Below are 20051 nucleotides of genomic sequence, written 5' to 3'. Positions count from 1 at the left end.
GTAGCCTTAAAGATCATGGTAAATATATTATGCTTATATAAAATTGTAACTCTGAGAAAACAAATAGGTGCTTGTCTCTATTCAAGTCATTAGGAATTTTGTCATGTATTTTTCAAGACAGTCAAGATTACGCTGACTGTCAGCATAATGTATGCATTTCAACTACAACCTCTTACTTCCACAATGCACACTTACACATCCAGGTAAGTTCATGAAAGCTAAGTACAAACAACACTGAAAATAAAGCCCCTGTTTTGCCTGTTCCCACTGAAATAGCACAAGATCATCTCACTTCTAACACAGTTGTATTTGATGAATGATTTGGAAAGTAAAACAAGCACAAATTTAAATTTGAGACACTCCTTGTGTTCCTAGTCATTTTAGATGCACATTATCCGTTGCAAAGAGGAAAAAGCAAAGCCAGACTACATTAGAAGGTACGTTCCACTTGAAGTACTTACTGATTATTTTTATTTTTGGGATAATTTTAGCATTTATTTTACCCAACTGCTGTGATACTGAAACTCACTTGCCAGTGCTTTTTTCCCAGCAGCATGGTAAGCAATAATGTATTTTTTTCCATCTCGATCTTCTGTTTTAGTCTCCAGTCCAGGAAACAAGGACTTCACAGCCTGATGGATAACTGTTCTTTTTTCTTTGGTGTCTTCAATTACCTGTGTTAACACACATGCATGCAGAAACCAAATAAACTAATACAAAAGGGAAGGGATTCTTTCGGAGTTAAATTTTGCATGCTTAAAGAAAACCTACCAAATCACACTGAAGTACTGAATAGCCATACTTTTAAAAGTCTGGCCTACTCATTAAAATTAGTTTGAAAAATAATAAAGAACCCTGTTACAAACTCCAGTCTCAACATTCACAAAAAAACTTCTCAAGATTTATTCCCCTCTTCTGTGCTTAACAAAATTCCCCCTTCTAATGAAAACTCTGGCAAAATGAAGTGTTTCTACATGCATTAAAGTAAAAAAAAAAAGCTACATAAGATTATTTAATGTGTGAATGCTTATTTGAAATCACGAGACTTAATCCTACTCATCTCTTTGTCCCAGTTTAGCTCAACAGTTATTCTTCAAATACATGGAACATTTGGATGTTTAAAAATACCAAGTTTTAATTTCATTTTGTACCTTCTTATTTTTCTTGTTACAGAAGAGCATATTTATCTTCTTTTCTATTAAATCACTAAACACTGACCTTGAAAATAGTCTTTCATCAGGATGGATGTTTTATTTAATCCTCCTTACTTAATTATCCTACAAAATACTACTAGACAGAAAATCAAAATACTGCAAAAGAATTTTAACACCGCAGAAATTAGGACATGTATTTTGAGTTCATGTGTACGGTCCCACCAAAATCAAAATGACAACTCATGTGCATGAATTTGAGTATACCTGTAAGGCTTTACAGAATTGAACACTAAACTGGAAACATTTCGGTATTATCTGTTGCATCATGTTCAAACTGCTCTTATACCTTACACGCACTAGAAAGTGCGTACCTTCCTTACACGCACTAGAAAGTGCGTACCTTCCACTCACTCACTCCCTCATCCTCCCCCCCACCCCGCCCCCAAACTTCATATCATTTATTAATTTTACCTCTATGGCAACACTAGTTTCCTTATTCTTAAGAAGCTGGAGCTCCTCTAAACGCTGCTTGTCTTCGTCTGACAAAACTGTAAATGTTTCTTCTGATGGGTCCTAATACATATTTTGAGGGGGAAAAGCAAACATTCAATAACCCTCACAGAACAACTTTCAGCCTTTTAACGTTTTTGCTTAAGGAGCACAGCCATTACCAAATCTTTACCTCAAAATTTACCTCATCATCCACTGGAACAGAGAAGTCATCTAAATGGCTCACACGTCCATCCTTGCCTATTTCATGGACAACAAAGTCCGAGTATCTGATAGTAAGAAACACACATTAAAATTGTAACCAAAAAATTGTCCCTATTCCCACCCCTCAGAAGGATACCACGAGAACACAGAGGGAAGTCTGGCATATCTAAACACAGCAGACTCCTTTGCAGACAACCCAAGACCTGTGGTAGTTATTCTGAGTCATTTTCTCTCTAGCTTGCAGAGAGCACTAATGCATACCCTCAATCCCAGCCATTACTGACAATTAAGACTCCACTGCATTGCTACAATGTGAACACAAATGCACTCTGACACTTCAAATAACCTGCAGAACGCAGTGCCTGTTAGCCTCTCCTTAAGGAAAGCAGGACAAATTCAGCTCTGTTACATATATTCAACTACAGAGAACATCTTTCAAATACACAGTTCTCTGCATGCTCCGTGACAGCAACAAAGATTCTGACAGTGACATTTTTGATCAAGTCACTATGTCCAGTAATAAAAACATCCTGACTTGAACAGAGCACAAACAGTCTATGTTGCAATTGCTAAATGATTTTTAAGTAGCATTTGCTTGTAAAGGAGAAAAGTAAGAAAAAGAAAACAAATCTTAATCTATGAATGTTTAAAGATGAATAAAACTTCACCATGGGAATGTTTCTACTGTACCTCACCCTTTGCCATACCTCTGCACAGCCATACATCATATTGGTAGAAATCCTTCCCGAGGAGCGTTATGTGTCCTCTATCTTATTACCTGTAGCTGTCTAGACATGCTAGTGACTGGTACCATAAAAACGGCAGGACTAAATTAACGACAGGTGTAATAAACTAGGATCAAAGAAAAAACATGAGCCCATGAACGTTTCTACCACCCGGCTACCTTTGGCCACCTTGGTTCAAAACTGGCAGATTTCCCAGGAGGTTCAGCACAGACTCTGTTCCCCAGTGAAGGATTATGCTAGCTGCTTAATGCTGCACATAAAGATTGAATACATACATAATATGTACATATCACTTTACTATGTAAAATATGAATATATGAAGCCAGTATTTAAAAACAGGGACTTCTTGGTGTCTAAACAAAGCATCCCTCGCTGCTTTGCTAAGTCAGGGCAACAATGATTCTCACTTCAGGGAGTTTTTGCATTTGCATTCTGTTTTATTCAAAGATGTTACTTAATTTAAAAACCCTATAAGTTTCATTAAAAAAAAGCTACTAAAACCCAAACATCTTATTAAGTATATAATGTAAAGTTCCACACCTTGAGTTATAAAATTCCCTTTTATGTTTTGTAAATGACATTACAACTGATCAGACTATAATTTAAAGCCTACTGGACCATCTGACAATATATGTGTTTAAAGGCATTAGCACAAAGAAGTCAGGGAAAAGCAAAGAAAAACCAAAGAGGGATGGTTTCAATGCCATTCTCCAGTGCATCTTGTATCAGCACTGAGGAGCGGTACAAAAGGTGGGTGTACTGCATAAGGTTTTATGCTGTATGCTGCTGCCAGAGAGCAAGACAAATGGCAAAGGTCAGTGTAATCATGTGTTTCTATTCATACACAGCTTCTTTCTTCAGATCTCCATTTGACAGGAAAGAAGAAAAAAAACAAACCCAAAAAACAACAACCTAGAAAAGTCCCAAATTAAACCTTTCTTTCTTTCAGTCTCAGCACTAGGATTAGAAAGCGATGAGTCTCCCAAGTGGCCTCACATAATCCAGTCGCATCCTGTGAGTCGGAAAAGGCAAATGGAGAACAACACCTGCTTAACACAAGGAGTTAACATACGTAAGAAGACAAAGAGTTACCTCTCTTTCAAGATTCCAGAAAACCCTTTATGAGAGCTAACAAATTTAGTTATGCCAACATCGCTTTCTGTGAGTCCATGTTTCATCATGTCTGCAAAGCTCTCTGGATCTCCGTCTTCATCGCTGCCCTCTAGTTCCTCATCTTCCTGCTCCTCACTTTCCTCATTGGGGATTGTTTCCTTTTTCGTGTCCTCAAGCAGAGATTTGTCACATTGTTCTGCTACAGTCTCAACGCTCTGCCCAGAGTCATTCTCTGTCTTAGACTTCCCAGAGATCTTTTGTCTTTTAATTTCGTCTGCGTTAGCCACATCATCCTCAGAGCGAGAACGTTTCAAGGATACACTATTCATTTCTACGGTTTCCATGTTTAAGGCACAGTGTAGGATAGAAAGCCCCGAGGAGCAAGAAGAATGGCTTATTTCCTGTATGCTTAAGAGCAGTATCAATTCATAGTCTCTTCACTCCAAGGACTCTGCGCCCTGCAACAGTTCAGGAAAACCATGTAACTTTCTGCATTTTTAAGTTAAACGTAAAGTAAAGATTTTGTACAGCTAGAAACAATGTGTACTTGGGAAGAGACAAGGGAGATGTTAGGGGGACTCAATACCCACCCAAGGCAGCATGCATGTTAGGCTACAGACGAGCAGGATTCAATCCTACACCCACCATTTACCGCCTCCGTCACTCTTGCCAACTCTCACCACAGCTGCATCCACCCCTGCACACAGAAGCTCTTCTGTCAATAGCAATTTAGTGCCTAAGAAACTTTTTGTTCCCAAGCCTTCTGTTAAACATGACTACTCTTGATTATTCCTTGTTCTACCAAGACTGCACCTTGCAAGGACTGAGACAGGATGGCTCGATTCCCCCAAACCTGAAATCTCTTCCTTTTCTACGTTCATCATCGGGCCTGCTTATGCCGGATGGGGAACAGCTGAGTCAGAAGGGGAAAAGGGTTATGGCCCAGAAGTTGCCAGGGCTGGTTAAAAGGTCTTTAAACTAGGTTCGATGGGGGAGGGGGATAAGACCAGGGCAGCCACAAATGAACCTAGGGGTGACACGCCTGCGTCGGGGGCAAGGCCGCTAGCCCAGCTGAAGTGTGTTTACACCAATGCACACAGTATGGGCAACAAACAGGAAGAGCTAGAAGCCACTGTACAGCAGGAAGGTTATGATGTGGTTGCTATCACAGAAACGTGGTGGGATGACTCTCATGACTGGAGTGCAGCTATGGATGGCTATAAGCTCTTTAAGAGGGACAGGCAAAGCAGGAGAGGCGGTGGGGTAGCGCTGTATGTTTGGGAGTGCTTGGACTGTGTTGAAATTGAGGAAGATGGTGAGGATGACAAGGTTGAATGTTTATGGGTGAAGATCAGGGGGAAGGTCGGCAGGGCAGACATTACGGTGGGAGTCTGTTATAGACCACCCAACCAGGATGAGCAGGCGGACGAGGAGTTTTACAAGCGGCTGTCAGAAGCCGCCCGGTCGCTGGCCCTTGTACTCGTGGGCGACTTCAACTTGCCGGATGTCTGCTGGAAATACAACATGGCAGAGAGGAAGCAATCTAGGAGGTTCCTCGAATGTGTGGAGGACAACTTCCTCATGCAAGTGGTAAATGAGCCCACTAGAGGAGGGGCCCTGCTTGACCTGTTGTTTGTGAACAGAGAAGGACTAGTGGGAGATGTGAGGGTCGGTGGCCGTCTTGGGAGTAGCGACCACAAAATGTTAAGAGTTTTCGATAGTGGGGGAAGTAAGGAGGGGCAAGAGTAGAACTTCTGCCTTAGATTTCCGGCGGGCTGACTTTAGCCTGTTTAAGAGGCTGGTGGACCGAGTCCCTTGGGAATCGGTCCTGGAGGGCAAAGGAGTCCAGGAAGGCTGGACATGCTTCAAAAGGGAATTGCTAAATATTCAGGAGCAGGCTGTCCCGGTGTGTAGGAAGACAAGCCGTCGGGGAAAAAGACCAGCCTGGTTAAACAGGGAACTTAGACTAGAACTTAAGGAAAAAAAGAGAGCCTATTTGCTCTGGAAGAAGGGTCGGGTAACTCAGGAGGTCTATAGGGACGTGGCCAGGTCGTGTAGGGAGAAGATTAGAAGGGCCAAAGCTCAATTAGAGCTCGATTTGGCTGCTACAGTCAAAGACAACAAAAAAAGCTTTTACAAATACATCAACAGCAAAAGGAGGGTCAAGGAGAGCCTCCACCACTTGCTGAATGAGGAGGGTAGTGTAGTGTCAGGGGATGAGGAAAAGGCAGAGGTGCTCAATGCCTTCTTTGCCTCGGTCTTTAATGTCAAGATTGGTTGTCCTCAGGAGACTCGGCCCCCAGAGCCTGAAGTTAGGGATGGGGGGCTGTGTGAACCTCCCATGATCCAGGAGGAGATGGTTAGTGACCTGCTGTGCCAGCTGGACACCCACAAGGCTATGGGCCCGGATGGGATTCACCCCAGAGTAATGAAGGAACTGGCAAATGAACTTGCCAAACCACTCTCTATTATCTACTGGCAGTCCTGGTTAACTGGAGAAGTTCCAGCTGACTGGAAATTAGCAAATGTAACGCCCATCTACAAGAAGGGTCGGAAGGACGATCCAGGGAACTATAGGCCTGTCAGCCTGACCTCGGTGCCAGGCAAGGTGATGGAACAGATAATCCTGAGTGCCATTACATGGCACATGCAGGACAATCGGGGCATCGGGGCCAGCCAACATGGATTCATGAAAGGCAGGTCCTGCTCGACCAACCTGGTCTCCTTCTATGACAAAGTGACCCGCTTAGTAGATGAGGGCAGGGCTGTGGATGTAGTCTATCTAGACTTTAGTAAGGCATTCGACACTGTCTCCCACAGCATCCTCCTAGACAAACTGGCTGCCCGGGGCTTGGATGGGTGGACTCTTCAATGGGTTAAAAACTGGCTGGATGGCCGAGCCCAGAGAGTGGTGGTGAATGGGGCAAAGTCCAACTGGCGGCCGGTCACTAGCGGTGTTCCCCAGGGCTCAGTTCTGGGGCCAGTGCTGTTCAATATCTTTATAGATGATCTAGACGTAGGGATTGAGTGCACCCTCAGCAAATTTGCAGATGACACCAAGCTGGGTGGGAGTGTCGATCTGCTGGAGAGTAGGAAGGCCCTGCAGAGGGATCTGGACAGGTTAGATAGATGGGCCGAGACCAACGGCATGAGGTTCAAGAAGAACAAGTGCCAGGTCTTACACTTCGGCCACAACAACCCCATGCAGCTCTACAGGCTGGGGGAAGAGTGGTTAGAAAGCGTCCCGGTGGAAAGAGACCTGGGGGTGCTGATCGACAGCCAGCTAAACATGAGCCAGCAGTGTGCCCAGGTGGCCAAGAAGGCCAATGGCATCCTGGCCTCTATTAGGAATAGTGTAGCCAGCTGGTCTAGGGAAGTGATCATCCCTCTGTACTCGGCACTGGTGAGGCCGCACCTTGAGTACTGTGTCCAGTTCTGGGCCCCGCACTTCAAGAAAGATGTTGAGGTGTTGGAGCGAGTCCAGAGGAGGGCGACCAAGCTGGTGAAGGGTCTGGAGGGTCTGACCTATGAGGAACACCTGAGGGAGCTGGGGTTATTTAGCCTGGAGAAGAGGAGGCTCAGAGGTGACCTTATTGCAGTCTACAACTACCTGAAGGGAGGTTGTAGTGAAGTGGGAGTTGGCCTCCTCTCCGGGCAACTAGCGATAGGACAAGAGGGCACAGCCTCAAGCTTCGCCAGGGGAGGTTCAGGTTGGACATTAGGAAGAATTTCTTTACAGAAAGGGTTATTAGACATTGGAATGGGCTGCCCAGGGAGGTGGTGGAGTCACCATCTCTGGATGTGTTTAAGAAAAGACTGGACATGGCACTCAGTGCCATGGTCTAGTTGACAGGGTGGTGTCAGGGCAACGGTTGGACTCGATGATCCCTGAGGTCTCTTCCAACCTGGTTGATTCTGTGATCCTGTGTGATTCTGTGATCTCTTCTAACACGCACAATCCCACACAGAACTCAAGGTGGCAGCAATTCAGACCAAAAGATAAGAGGGATTAGACAACAAAACTCATTGAATGAGTGACAAACAAAACAAGGAAGTGAAATGATCTCCGAGAAGAACATGACTACTCACGCTGGTGGAGCAGAGCTCTGACTCTTCCCTGGCAACCTGAGCTGCCACCTTTGCATCAGCAGAACTAGTACCTTCAGATCTGAAAAACAGTGGAAAACTAACTCTTTGAGAAAGTTTTAGGCAAAAAAACCCAACTATGAAACCACGTATGAATGTGATCATTACAGAAACCGGCTGCCTCTGAACCCAGGTATCAGTAGTTATATAGGAGCAGACACAACTACTCAGACGGACAAGTTAATAACAAATATAATTGTAAAAGTGTAACCAACCTAGTGACATAACACAATATTGCTATTTAGCAAGCTACAGCAGAGAAGTTTGATTTCTGTGTTTATGAATGGAGACCGGAGTTCCTGTAATTAGGCAACAACAGGACCTTCCTCCCAGCATCACCCAACTGGCACACTGCTGGTTTGGGGACAAATCGCAGGTTTTGGTCACAGAGGGCTGCATGGGAGGAGGCCACCAGCTGCCCTATACTGGTCATGGCCAGTTCCAGCTGGCTCCATAATGGACCAAACCCATCACGTGCCAAAACTCCAGCTCATCAGATGAGCATGTGGTGCCTCTGCTCCGGCTTATTTACGAAAGGGAGGAGCTGCTGGCGGCAGAAAGTGCAATGGGAAGCACAGGAGGAGGCGTGTGACAGCACACTAAAAAAGACATGGGGGGGGAGGCATGGGGAAGGGGACAGTGTTGGGACTGTGGCTAGAGATGCACTCTTGGAATGAGGCTCTCCACACCAGAGCAGGGACATCCCTGAGGGGACTGCAGCCAGTGGAGCTGCCCACGCCGGGGCAGGGATATCCCTGAAGGGACTGTGGCCTGTGGCGGGGCCCACATGGGAGCAGAAGAAATGAGAAAGAAGGAGCAGCAGAAAGAAATCTCCACGCAGCAGTTCCTACGTCCTGTACTACCGCTGCCTCGCCCAAGGGACAGAGTGTAACCTGTAGGGACAACCAGGGGAGTGGAGACAGGAAAGCAGAGCAGGGGAGGTGTCTGGAGTGAAGCTGAGCCTGTGCAAGAAGGAAAGGAGTTTTCTCCACGTTTGTTTAACTGGTTGTCTTCTTTGTACCTCACTAGCCAAATCAGTAATTAGAAGTTTATGCTAATGGGCAATACATTAAATTAAATCCCCCGAGTCAAGACAGTTTTGCCCACAACAACAGGCAAGTTTCTAAATTCATAGGATTCAACTGTCACTAAGAAATTAATCTAGGCACAGAGCAGTATTTTAGAGCTACACACATCATCCTGTATATTTTATTTCATTTTAAAGCATATATTTTTAAAGGAAGACTATTACTAACTCGATAATCACCACGTGCCAGGTTGTTAACTAACTGTTACCAGTTAGCTGTTAGCCCCTGCTGATTTCATTGACTGGACTTTCCGTTGCAGAGGTCACACGCTTACGGTAAAGAGGTGGGAACAACTGTTTTAGAAACATCTAAAATGTTTTGCTTAAATGAAGAACTGAAAATGGACGCTAGAAAAAAAAGAACGGACAAAAGGGAAATAAGGAGAGACTTATAAAAAAGTGTATGTGATGCCTGAAGAGAAGAGTGACAAAACACACAGAAGAATGCAGAACAATTAGCCAAGCAATGTACCTTCAAGCACAAAGCACCAATTTCAGTTTGGCTTCAAATAAAAACAAAAGTACAGAAAATCCTTCTTTAAAAAGAAAAAAAAAATAAAAAAATCATAGCCAAGAGAAGCAATTCACCAGCATTTCCAGATTCTTCTCCTATCTTCCCAAATTTATGGAGCCCAGGTTATAAAGCAGTGACATGGAAAAGGCTTTTAGATGGCTTGTGAATATCTTCGCACGGCGAACAAGACACCACTCGGCACAGTGAAATCCTCTGAGACACCTGACAAAGGAAGTTACAAGACAAATCTCGTGTTTCTAAAATAAAATGGATTAAAAGAATTCAACGCTGGCCACAAATACTGCAAAGTTGTCAGATGTGGCCTATTCTCACAGCAGAGGAATGACTCCCATACAACAAAGTACTGTCCTGTGCCAACGGGTGGCCGTCATCTGGGAAAATTTCTGCAGGACAATTACTTGAAGGAGCAAGTTGAAGTGAGTGGGGCACACACTGCCTCACTTGTCCACATCGCTAGTGAGGGGCGCCTGTTATTTTCTGACAGCTGCTCAGTCGTCTCGGTCCCTTTCCTAGCAAACAGGTGTTTCCATAAAAGCCAGAATCCGCATACCACAGCAACTTCAACAGAGACCATATTTCAGCAGAGGCTGAATTTACTATTACAAATAAAGGGCTTGATTTTCCCCAGCAAGAAACGCTGAGCGACTACTTCTGGCGTGGTACAGGCAGACACACAGGCTGGTGGGGGCTACGGGGTACTGCCCACTTAAAAGAATAAATAAGAGTAGGCGCACACCAGCGCCGGGCACGAAGCTGGTTTCTCATGAGAGGAGGCAGATCGGATTAACAGGCGAGCGATGAGAGGGCGCGATGATACAGCAGCGCCCGAGGGCAGCCCCTTCAGGCGGGGCGCGCAGAGGGCAGCGGGGAAGCCGCGCGGTGCGGGAAGCGTCTCCCGGCCGTGCGGGCCGTGAAGCCGGCAGCCGCCCGGCACCGACGCGGGGGTTTGGGGCAGGCGCGGAGGGTCGGGCAGCCGCAGCGGGCAACGCTCCGGGAGGGCCCGGCCGGAGGAGCGGCGGCAGGTCCCGCGGCCCGGCTCTGCCGCTGCCCGCCCCGAGGCTGCCAGCGCGGGGCCAGAGCAAGCGAAGGGGCTGGGGCGGGCGGGAGGAGGCGGCGGCAGCAGGAGCAAAGGGCTGCCGCTGGCGTCCCGGCACCACGCGCCTGCCGCCCGCTCGCCCGCCGCGGGAGCCCCGGAGCGGGCCGGGGAAAGCGCGGTGCAAGCCGGGGGAAAAGTTGCCCCGAGGCCGCCAGCCCCCGCCGCGCTGGCCCCGCGCCCGGGCTGGGAGCGGGAGCTGGGAGCCAGCCCCGCCACGGAGGCCGCGGCGGCCGCCTGCCCGCCGAGGAGCCCTGGGCAGCCGCGGCTGCCGGGGGAGGGCGCGCCTCGGCCCGCCGCCAGGCAGGATCCGGGGACGGGGGGGTGCCACTTACCGCAAGCCCGCACGTAAGGACGGGCCAGGCGCCAGCGCCGCGGCGAAGGAGGCGGCGGCGACGGGAGCGAGCGGCGCGGGCCCGCCCCAGCCCCGCGTGTGCGGAGGCGGCCTCCTGCCTGCCCCCGCCCCCGGACGGCCTCGCCGTCGCTGCGGCCCGGCCCAGCGCGGCCCGGCCGGGACTGCTCACGCCCGCCGCAGCCATTTGCGGGCGGCAGCGCCTCCGCGCCCCGGCCGACCTCCGCAGAGCCGCCGCTCTGCGGCCCGGGGCTCGGCCGCGCCTCCCGCAGGGAAGGCGGCGAATAACCCCCGGCGCTGGCCGCCGGGCTGGCTCCTAACGCGGAAGGAGGGAGGTGCCGTCGCGGCGAGGTGCCGTTAGCAGGGCGCCTTGCGACAGCGACATCGTGTTTAATTGAAGAGCCTCCAGGCCGGGCCAGCCGCACGGGTGCGGCGCGGGGAGCGGCAGCCCCGGCGGCTTCCAGCGAGGGCGCGATGGGTGCGGGCGAGGCGGCGGGGGCGAGGGGGGAGGAGGTGGTACCACCGAGGGGCTGCTCTTGGGCACGCGTACGTCAGCTCGGGGCTGCTGAAGCTGCCTTTGACAGTACAATACAGTTTGAAGCATCTAGGGGAAGCAGACAAGAATTTACAAAAGAACAGTAACTCAACAGAAAAAGTTTAATTTCCAACATACAGCTATAGCCAAATCAGGGAGTGATGTATACAGGACAGGGCCTTCCTCATCTCTCCTAACATTTGAAGCAGATTGTGCTACTTGAACAGTAGTCCCTGGACACTGGCATGTTCGAGTGGCATTTGAAAACCTGCACCATATCTATGCAAATCGTGCTACCATTTTAAAACAAAATAAAACCAGGCTGGACCTGCACTATGAGTCTTTTCTGACATTGTCAGAATGTCGCCTTCCCTCTTTTCTATTTTAAGCAGTGGTGCAAAGAATGTCTTTTCACTAACTTCAACAACTATGATTTGTCTTTACTTTTAAGGCCCTTTGTGTCATATTTTAATCCTAGCCAGCCTTAGACTTCCTCTTTGCCATGCCATTAATGCCACTCTTTAGTTTCCCGTACTTGTCATTCTCTAGTTGTATTCTGTTCATCAAACTTGTATATGACGAGACTACAACTGCTATGAATATATGGCTTACTTATTTTGTCATCCCTTGTACTTACTTTCTTATTCGACTCTAAGAGGGGAGGTAACACAATAAAGTGCTTTGGTTTGGATGTAAAAAATCCCACGTACGCACGCATTGCTCTATGGCGAGCTTATAAAAGATCACATCAAGGAAATGCATGTTTCAGGTAGAAACGAAGGGGCAAAGATCTGTGGCTATCCTTAGTTCTGAGCTGAGATGGATCCACAGAGATTTATTTTATCAAGTACTAGGGGATCAAAGCTTTGTCTTTATCACAGAGCTTTAGTTTACCCTCTGTCCACCCTTCACACTTTAAATAACCTCCTAGAAACCAGCAGGGGTATCAGGAACGGGTTTAATGTGCTCCTGTGAACAGGTCAACAGTGGAGTGGAAACAGTGATAGACATTCGCGATGGACGAGGCAGAATATGGTCCTGTTGCAGCCTGTATCATCGCTGAGGAATCCAGAGCCAGGACTACTATTGTCCAGCTCCCAGGCTGTCTCGGTGGTAGGGGAAATACAAAAAGAGCTATGCATCATTTGAACATGGCTGTCATCTGACCAATTACTATAGCCGTGGTATGTAGATGTTGGAAGGTAGTTCCTTCACCTCTTCCAGGCAAAGACATACTATCTGGCTGAAAATATCTGGCTGGGGGGATCCTTCGGCAAGGCTTCTAACATGCATCAGCCCAACTTTTTTTTCTCATATAACTTTTTGCTTCCTTCATCTTGTGCAGGAGAAGTTCCCTAAAATACTTATTTTTCCTCCTCCAAATTCCTACATTAAGTCTCTCCCTGTCTACAAAATCCTCGTCAGTAATTAAGTAGATTGTATGTTACAACCTGTGCTTGGTATGATAATTACCCTACTGGTAGTTCTCCCTGTTGACTATATTCGTCTATCATCCATTACCATCAGCTTGGACTGAATAGAATTTGGAGTGGTATGAAGTGCCTCATACAGTGAAGAAGCAGCATTTTGAAGGACCTGCAGGTGCTACCACAAGGTAAATAGCTAATAAGACGATTACTATGCATTTCTCAAGTTTTCTAATATATTCAGCAAAGTTTGTTACTCCTTTCTCAATACCAGTAAGCGATCTCCGACATATTAAAGAACTATTTGCCTATGTCTGAGAATCTACAGACAAGATCCTTAAGACCATCCTTCCTATGGTTCAGGGGCTGGAAGAAGGGAATCTCAAGTTCCGCTCCTGAGATAAAACTGAGCCATTCTGGCAAGCAGAGACTGTCAGTACTTAAACAATGGCATGCTCAGTCACCTTCTGTTACGGTTTACCCCTAATATGCTTTCCAAGTGTGGGCTGGCAAAGGGCACGCAGTCATCACCACTTTTTCCTTCTATTAGTCAAGTGCTCCTTATACATACAGAAGTATAGTGTAAAATATAATAAGAAAATAATGATATGGTTGCAATTTCAGCTTGATTTTTTTCCTCTGGTTGGTTTAACAATTAAAAATACTCTATCATAAATGGTCTCATATACCCATCAGGTGGTATCATTAAAATATTTTTTTAATCTCAATTAAAATGTGAATATCAGTACGTTCCCATAGAAACTTTATTTAATGCAACCTGAAGGAAGTTTGTTTTGTGGAAAAAAAATATGACTGACCATAGTTATGGCCTGTAATGAGTTTATAATGCTCTTCCTACTCTCAGGCTCCCCAGGAGGGGAAATCAGGATAGCACATATTGGCAGATGGGAGCATAAATCTGGCTAGGAAGAGAACATGAGTGAGAAGCATGTTGAGTCAGTCTCCTCCAAAGATGCTCCTCGAAAACCCAAAGGTACAAAGTTGAGCTGTTCCCACTCTGTAGAAAAAACTAACAAAATAGAGCAGCAATAACTGCACTCACTGTTCTTCAGTTTCATGCCTCCCAGGGGCACAGACAATCAAGAAGATAAGTTGTAATTTTACACTTCTTTGCACCAGCTGCACTTAACTGGTCTGATTTTTACCTGTCACTAATAGCACCACAGAGAATTAAAATGAAAGAACTATTAAAAGCCTAATGTATTTTTCATATGTAGGTTGTTTGCATTTCTGATGCTTATTTTGAAGCCTTGCATGAAGCAAAAAGTGGAGGTGATAATTCATTGCCATGCAAAATCTCAAAGTACAGTATTATTAAAAAAACTGGGTTTTTTTTGAGATAGATAACTAATGCACAAGGTAAGTAATTTCAGTGAGGAGGTTCTTTGAAGTACGTTGAAAACAGTCCAAAAAGAATCATACAGATTTCCAAAATAATGACAAAAAATGGTTTTCAGAGAACACAGATTATCAAGGTTTATAGCGCTTTAATAGGCCATCACCTTTAAGTTGATTCTTCCCCTTTTCCCTTCCCCATTCCTTTTTTAAAATGAAAAGCTGCTTATTTTTCAAATTAATCTCTCCAAATCCCTTGGTCAATTAGTCTGCAATAGGAGATAGGTGGAAAAGCATCTTATCTGGATAGACAGTGAGAGTGTTACGCAGAGAGGACTGGGGTTTTTTTGACCAAGTCTGTTCCTCTCTAAAAAATTAATGATATAAAGGTAGCTGTAAACAAATTGTCAGTTACTGTGCTGGACAGGGTAATTTTAAATTAAGAATGTATGTGACTGTAGAAGATTAAGTAAAACCTTAACCATAGAATTGGGAGGTAACTGGGAAATACATTTTCTTTTTGTACCTTTTTTTCACTGTTATAAGTTTGATTCAGGGATGTTGTAAAGCTTTGCAGCAGTGTAGACAAAACAGGATGTTATCGCCCACAGATCAAGTATCTCTGAGTGGCAGCGTTCGATTTTTGCAAAGACAGTAAAGAGCAAGTATTACAAGAAATAGGAATCTGAGCTGGGGGAATAATTATATATTTCTGCCAGAGAAGCTGTGGGTGCCCCCTCCCTGGAGCTTTTCAAGGCCAGATTGGATGGGGCTTTGAGCAACCTGGTCTAGTGGGAAGGTAGCCCTGCCCACGGCAGGGGGGTTGGAACTAGATGATCTTTAAGGTCCCTTCCAACCCAAACCATTCTATGATTCTATGATTTCTGCCCCCACCCTCAATTATCTTGGAAGGGCTGAAAGACCTTTCTGTGTATTTGGGATAGTGCCACATGCATGGGAGGAGGAAAAGAGCTGAGAGAGGACACAGAGCTTGAAGTATGAGCTGCTAGCACTCACAAGGGCCATGGAAGAGTGAGGATGCTGAGTGATGCTGGGTGGGACCATTTCCTGCAGCAAAGCTGCAGCCTCACAGGCAGGAGGAAAAGTGGAAGGCTGCAAAGGTGGAGGGAGAAAATGAGCTATCCTGCAGCTCATGCTGCTCAAGCACTGGCCCGCAGGGTAGCAGACTGTGCTCTTTATATGCCTGCCTTGCCTGTGCCTGTGCCTGTGCCTGTGCCTGCGATCACACTGGGTTTTCCATTAGTTTTTTTGGCTGCCTTTGATCACTGTTATCAGTGTGAAATTTTGTCCCCTATTAAGCTCCTGGTAAAATGCCTGTTGTTCTCAGTACGACTGCATCTGGTCACTAAAAACACTTTAGAAGTCACAGCATTCATGTCAAAGATTGACAGACATGAAACTAAAATGGATTATGGCAATACCTGTGGGTTTTTTTTACTCATAGCTGTGAATGACTTTAAAATCTCATTCCCCATCATCCACACAGAAAATCCTGACACCTGCATTTGGTTAACTTCTAAGCTGTAGCCACATTGTAGTATTCCCTCTTTACATGCCTAATTCTTCATGTAGTTTGTGGACAATAAAATGCAGAATACAGGCAATCCTCCACCTTCTGTCACCCTTCTCTTTCCTGCTGTCTGGAGATACTATTGATCCTTCATTCACTATGGAGTTGTCCAAACTGATTAGCGCTGGCAAAAGGAATCCCTGGGTCCTCCTGGCTGCTTGACAAAAGGAGGACAGTTAACTCCAGACTACTGTCTAGAAGGAGTACAGTAAACACTCATGATTTCAAACAGGAAATAGGTAATAGGAACGTATTCCACCACAGCATCATTTCACAGCAGCTTGCTTAGCTGGGCATTCACTGGGCCAGTGCATTGGTGCTGGGAGCACACAAATACGCTCTCCTGTGCAGCTCAGGATGAGGACCAGAATCCTGAAAATATCTCAGCAAAATTTGCCTGTTATGTGGAGCGAGAGGTGCTTGCCATTGAGCTTAGTGACTGGCATGACAACATTTTTCTGTCAGGGAAATTATTTACAGGCATTTGGAAGGTCTGTAAGGAGACTGGCTCAGTGGCAAACTTAGAGTATGCCTTTCAGTGAACCTGGTCTCTCAGGTACCTGCTCGGTGGTCAGCTGGTAACATGGAGTGTGTTCTAAGAGCAACCACCTTCACTGTATTTTTTCAGTGTACAAAATTACCTTGTAATTACAAAATAAGTGTTAGGGAAGATTCTGCTTTGAGTCTAATCTTGGCTGTGGGACATGGTGGAAGCCGTATAGTGGGCTGATAGAGTGGTTTGCTTGATTCTGTTCCCTGTGTCACACACTTGCCAATGTTGCTGATGAATAGTGAAGGAAAAAGAAATCTGAAAAAGCCCTAAACCAAGTGATAAAACAGAATATTAGTTTCATATTTCTGCTGCCAGATAGTCATGCAATACATGGAGTTACTACACAAGGTTTAAAATCTTGAGAGAGGAATTCCAAATATGATTTTTAGTATCTGGATAACCTCTGAAACTAAACTCTAATAAAGCTTTTCACCCAAATGAGGTGTTAATTAGTCAACACTGTATTCAGATTCTTTTGTTAAAAAAACATTTATTTCTGCAGAAAGGCACCCAAAACCTGTAGCATTCATGCTACTCTGTTTCTGTGGAAACTGTGTGTTGGAGTGGCATAGGAAAAACAGGGGGGGGGAGGAGAGGTGAAGTGTTTTTGGCTGCAGTCCCGTTGGCCACTCACAGTTTCATCTGGGGTAACTCAGACAAGCAAGCCCTCAATGCTCAAGTCCAGACAGTTCGCTTCCCTCCTCCCCTTAACTTGTGGTGAGGGAGGAGTGTGGTTCAACAGACACCATTCAAAAAGTGGTTGCTTGAGCAATTTATTTGGCTTTTCCCCTGATTTTTACTCATATTAAAGAGGTGATATTTACAGATTTTTTCATGCAACAAGGATTGTAGTCAATCAGTAATGTTAGTCAAGGTTTGCTCTGAAACGAGCCTTCCATTGACAGACATGTTGCACAGTCACTGGTCTTCTGAAAAGCACCATTGTATCCTTCAAAGGACACTTTCCTCTTCCAAGAGTGAAAAGACACCTTGTTATCATTCTGGGGCTTCCAAAATATGCATGTATTTGATGAATTGCTATGAAAGACAGACAGCCTTGACTAATAAACTCAGCTTTCTATTTTCTGTTCCCTGATAACTGTTTCACTGACAGCCATACTGCTTTCTCCTAGAGTAAGACACCTTTCTTAAAAATAGTATCTAAATTAACAAAATAATATATTGTGAATTTTTTCTGTTGTTAATCAATATTTGCCTGCTACCTGTGGGTGTGGGTCAGGGTAAAAATTCCAACATGACACAGTTGTTATTGATGGCCTTATGCTGTAGAAGTAGAAGGTGGTGGTGGGGTCTGCTTCTACCACATAGACACAAAAAATGACCAGACTGTCACTGTCGTCTGAGGCTCCATGTTGGAAAGCCTAAGCATTTTCCTGTCTAGCCTCAGCACGCACATGCTGCCATGGAAAACCAAATGGAAATGTGCAGCACATAACATTATATTGAAATTTCAGTATAGAATTCTGAATTACTGCAGGAAAAGAGGAAGGAACAGAAAATGCAGCTTGCAAGAATGGAGATTATGGGGAAAAAGTAACTAAGGAAATTACTTTATCTTTTCAAATTCAGGTGTAAGTGCACATAGACCCAAGAATTTCAGAAGAATTTCTTACAGGTAGAAGCTAAAGTGAAAGGCCAAACTCACAGGGACAGTAGCTGTGCATGTTCAGGCCTCTGCATGGAGCAATGAACACCTACTTCTTGCTCTGCTGCTGCTTCAGCTTCTTAGTAAGACATTAAAAACTCTTCAAGTCTCTCTCTAATCTCTATGCACAGAAGTTAGCAGTCACACATGAAGAGTTAACTGGAACGATTCCGGGAACCCTGCAGCCCTCTCTTTTTGTATGCCTGTAGTGTGTTGTGCCATGCATGAAAGAAGCAGGAAGGGAAAAGAGAAGAAAGCAGAAAAGCAGGCAGTTGATACGGGTGCTGCCTTAATTCTTTTGTGTATTAATGTTTCCATAAATTACAACTGAGTTGCAGTTCAACCTAACTTTTCAGTTGTATTTGACTTGTAAGCCATTCTGCATTTTATAAAAGTGTTTATTGTCTACAGTTGGCAGGTCTGATTGCACTCCTCTTTAGGTTAATCAGGCTTTAAGTTTGATAGCTTAAGAAATATCTGTTTGTTGAACTGCTTATTGCTGTTCACCCATTTGTAGTGAATAGGAAGTTCAGGCCACACAAAGACATTATTGATACAGTCAGAACATGCCAGAAACACAACACGTTCAAGCAACACTTCATTAACCAAAGTTAGGTAGTGCAGAAAAGCAATCACATTTATATCAATATATGCTTTAGGAGATAAATTAGCCTTTTATTCACTGTAATCCATAAAATTAATCAGGCACGAAACATAAGGCATTAATCAGCAGCTATTTGGCTCTACACTCCCCTCTACACTAGGGTCTGGAACTGCCCCTTACAAACTGAGAAAGTGTGAAAAGCTCTCTCCAGTGTGGTATGGAAGTCCCGTTTGAAAATCATGATAGCCACGCTAAGTAAACAACCTTCACAGAAACACTGTGGCTCACTGCTGCACTGCAACATCACACAGCAGCCATAGGTGGCCAGTTACTACACAGCAACTTTCCTGTGCACAACGCACTCCTCTGTGGATAGACTGTTCTTTGCACAGGTTTGTTAAGTTCTGGTGCCACTCTTAGTGGCACTCTTATTCTCCCAGTCTTCCTCTTTGCCCCCTGCACTTCCTTCCAATATCCTTCACACCCTTCTATATCTCAAATGCTTTCCCCCCACCTTGTAATATTTCTAATTAATTTGTACATCATTCTAGATGCCACCTTTGTCCTCTGCTTGCCCTTTTCCAGCTTGTTGCCTGGACCACAGTAGGAGAATGGGTTGACTCACTGGTGAGGATGAAGCAACTCCTGCCAAACAGAGTAGAAGGCTCCTGAGTTCTCCTTCCCTTGCTGTCAATGGAGACATTAACAGTGTCTATCCTTACTATCCTCATAGTAACTTTGAGACTTCTAACCTTCTGCCAGCTTCATCTGAAATTGGACAATTAATAAAAAAAAAAAATCAGATAGGGACGAACCCTTCATATAAACCTTGTTCTCTTAGAAAATATGCTAAGAAAATATTAATACAAATCCTATAGAAAAATTAAAACAGGAGTAGAATAGCAATTAAAGTAGCTTTAGGGATGATTCACTTAGATATTTTAATTACTTTAGAGTATTAGATTGCTTGCACTAAGTACAAATAAATGATTTTCCACTTCAGAAAAAAAAACTTAAGATCATCATTTAGAAAGAGGGTAAATGAGTTACGAGATGAATAAGTTATGCAGAGTTAAAACTTTAAGAACCTAACTAAAAATTTCTAACATTTGCAAATGTTCTGGTGCTAACATTCTTGGCATTTTAAAATGACTGTGTTGCAAGCTGTAGTACTTATGCAGGAGAGAGCAATTTGACATATATTTGTTTAGATTCAACACCTTTGGCCCTACAAAAGGTTGATTTTCCAATTCAATTAAATACTGCTTGAATAAAAAACTGTGTCTGTGGTTAACTGTCTGGTCTTGATTAATAGATGTCTTTGTTTTATTGCTTAGAAATCAAACAGAAATGCAGCATGATAACAAGCATGAAACTTT

At 44.8% G+C, this 20051-nt stretch overlaps 1 protein-coding gene across 5 annotated transcripts in view; it reads right to left on the bottom strand.

The window, feature by feature from the left end:
• The window catches only part of PUS7 (pseudouridine synthase 7), a 47254-nt gene that overhangs the window by 16663 nt on the left and 10540 nt on the right, over positions 1–20051 (bottom strand). The window contains exons 1-7 of one of the 5 annotated variants that reach the window (XM_068402440.1): positions 10924–11011; positions 9549–9696; positions 7817–7895; positions 3707–4185; positions 1837–1933; positions 1626–1727; positions 530–674 (exon numbers count right to left, since the gene is read on the bottom strand). In XM_068402440.1, coding sequence (XP_068258541.1) covers positions 530–674; positions 1626–1727; positions 1837–1933; positions 3707–4071 — 709 coding nt within the window. In that variant the 5' untranslated portion in view covers positions 4072–4185; positions 7817–7895; positions 9549–9696; positions 10924–11011. Of the gene's footprint in view, positions 1–529; positions 675–1625; positions 1728–1836; positions 1934–3706; positions 4186–7816; positions 7896–9432; positions 9516–9548; positions 9697–10923; positions 11012–20051 lie in introns of those variants that run through there. The other 4 variants (XM_068402444.1, XM_068402441.1, XM_068402442.1 and 1 more) reach the window with 4 other exon arrangements.

Source organism: Nyctibius grandis, chromosome 5 (assembly GCF_013368605.1).
Source record: "Nyctibius grandis isolate bNycGra1 chromosome 5, bNycGra1.pri, whole genome shotgun sequence".
Lineage (NCBI taxonomy): Eukaryota > Metazoa > Chordata > Aves > Nyctibiiformes > Nyctibiidae > Nyctibius > Nyctibius grandis.
Note: the sequence above shows the minus strand (reverse complement) of the source record. Positions and strands in the feature narration are given on the sequence as shown.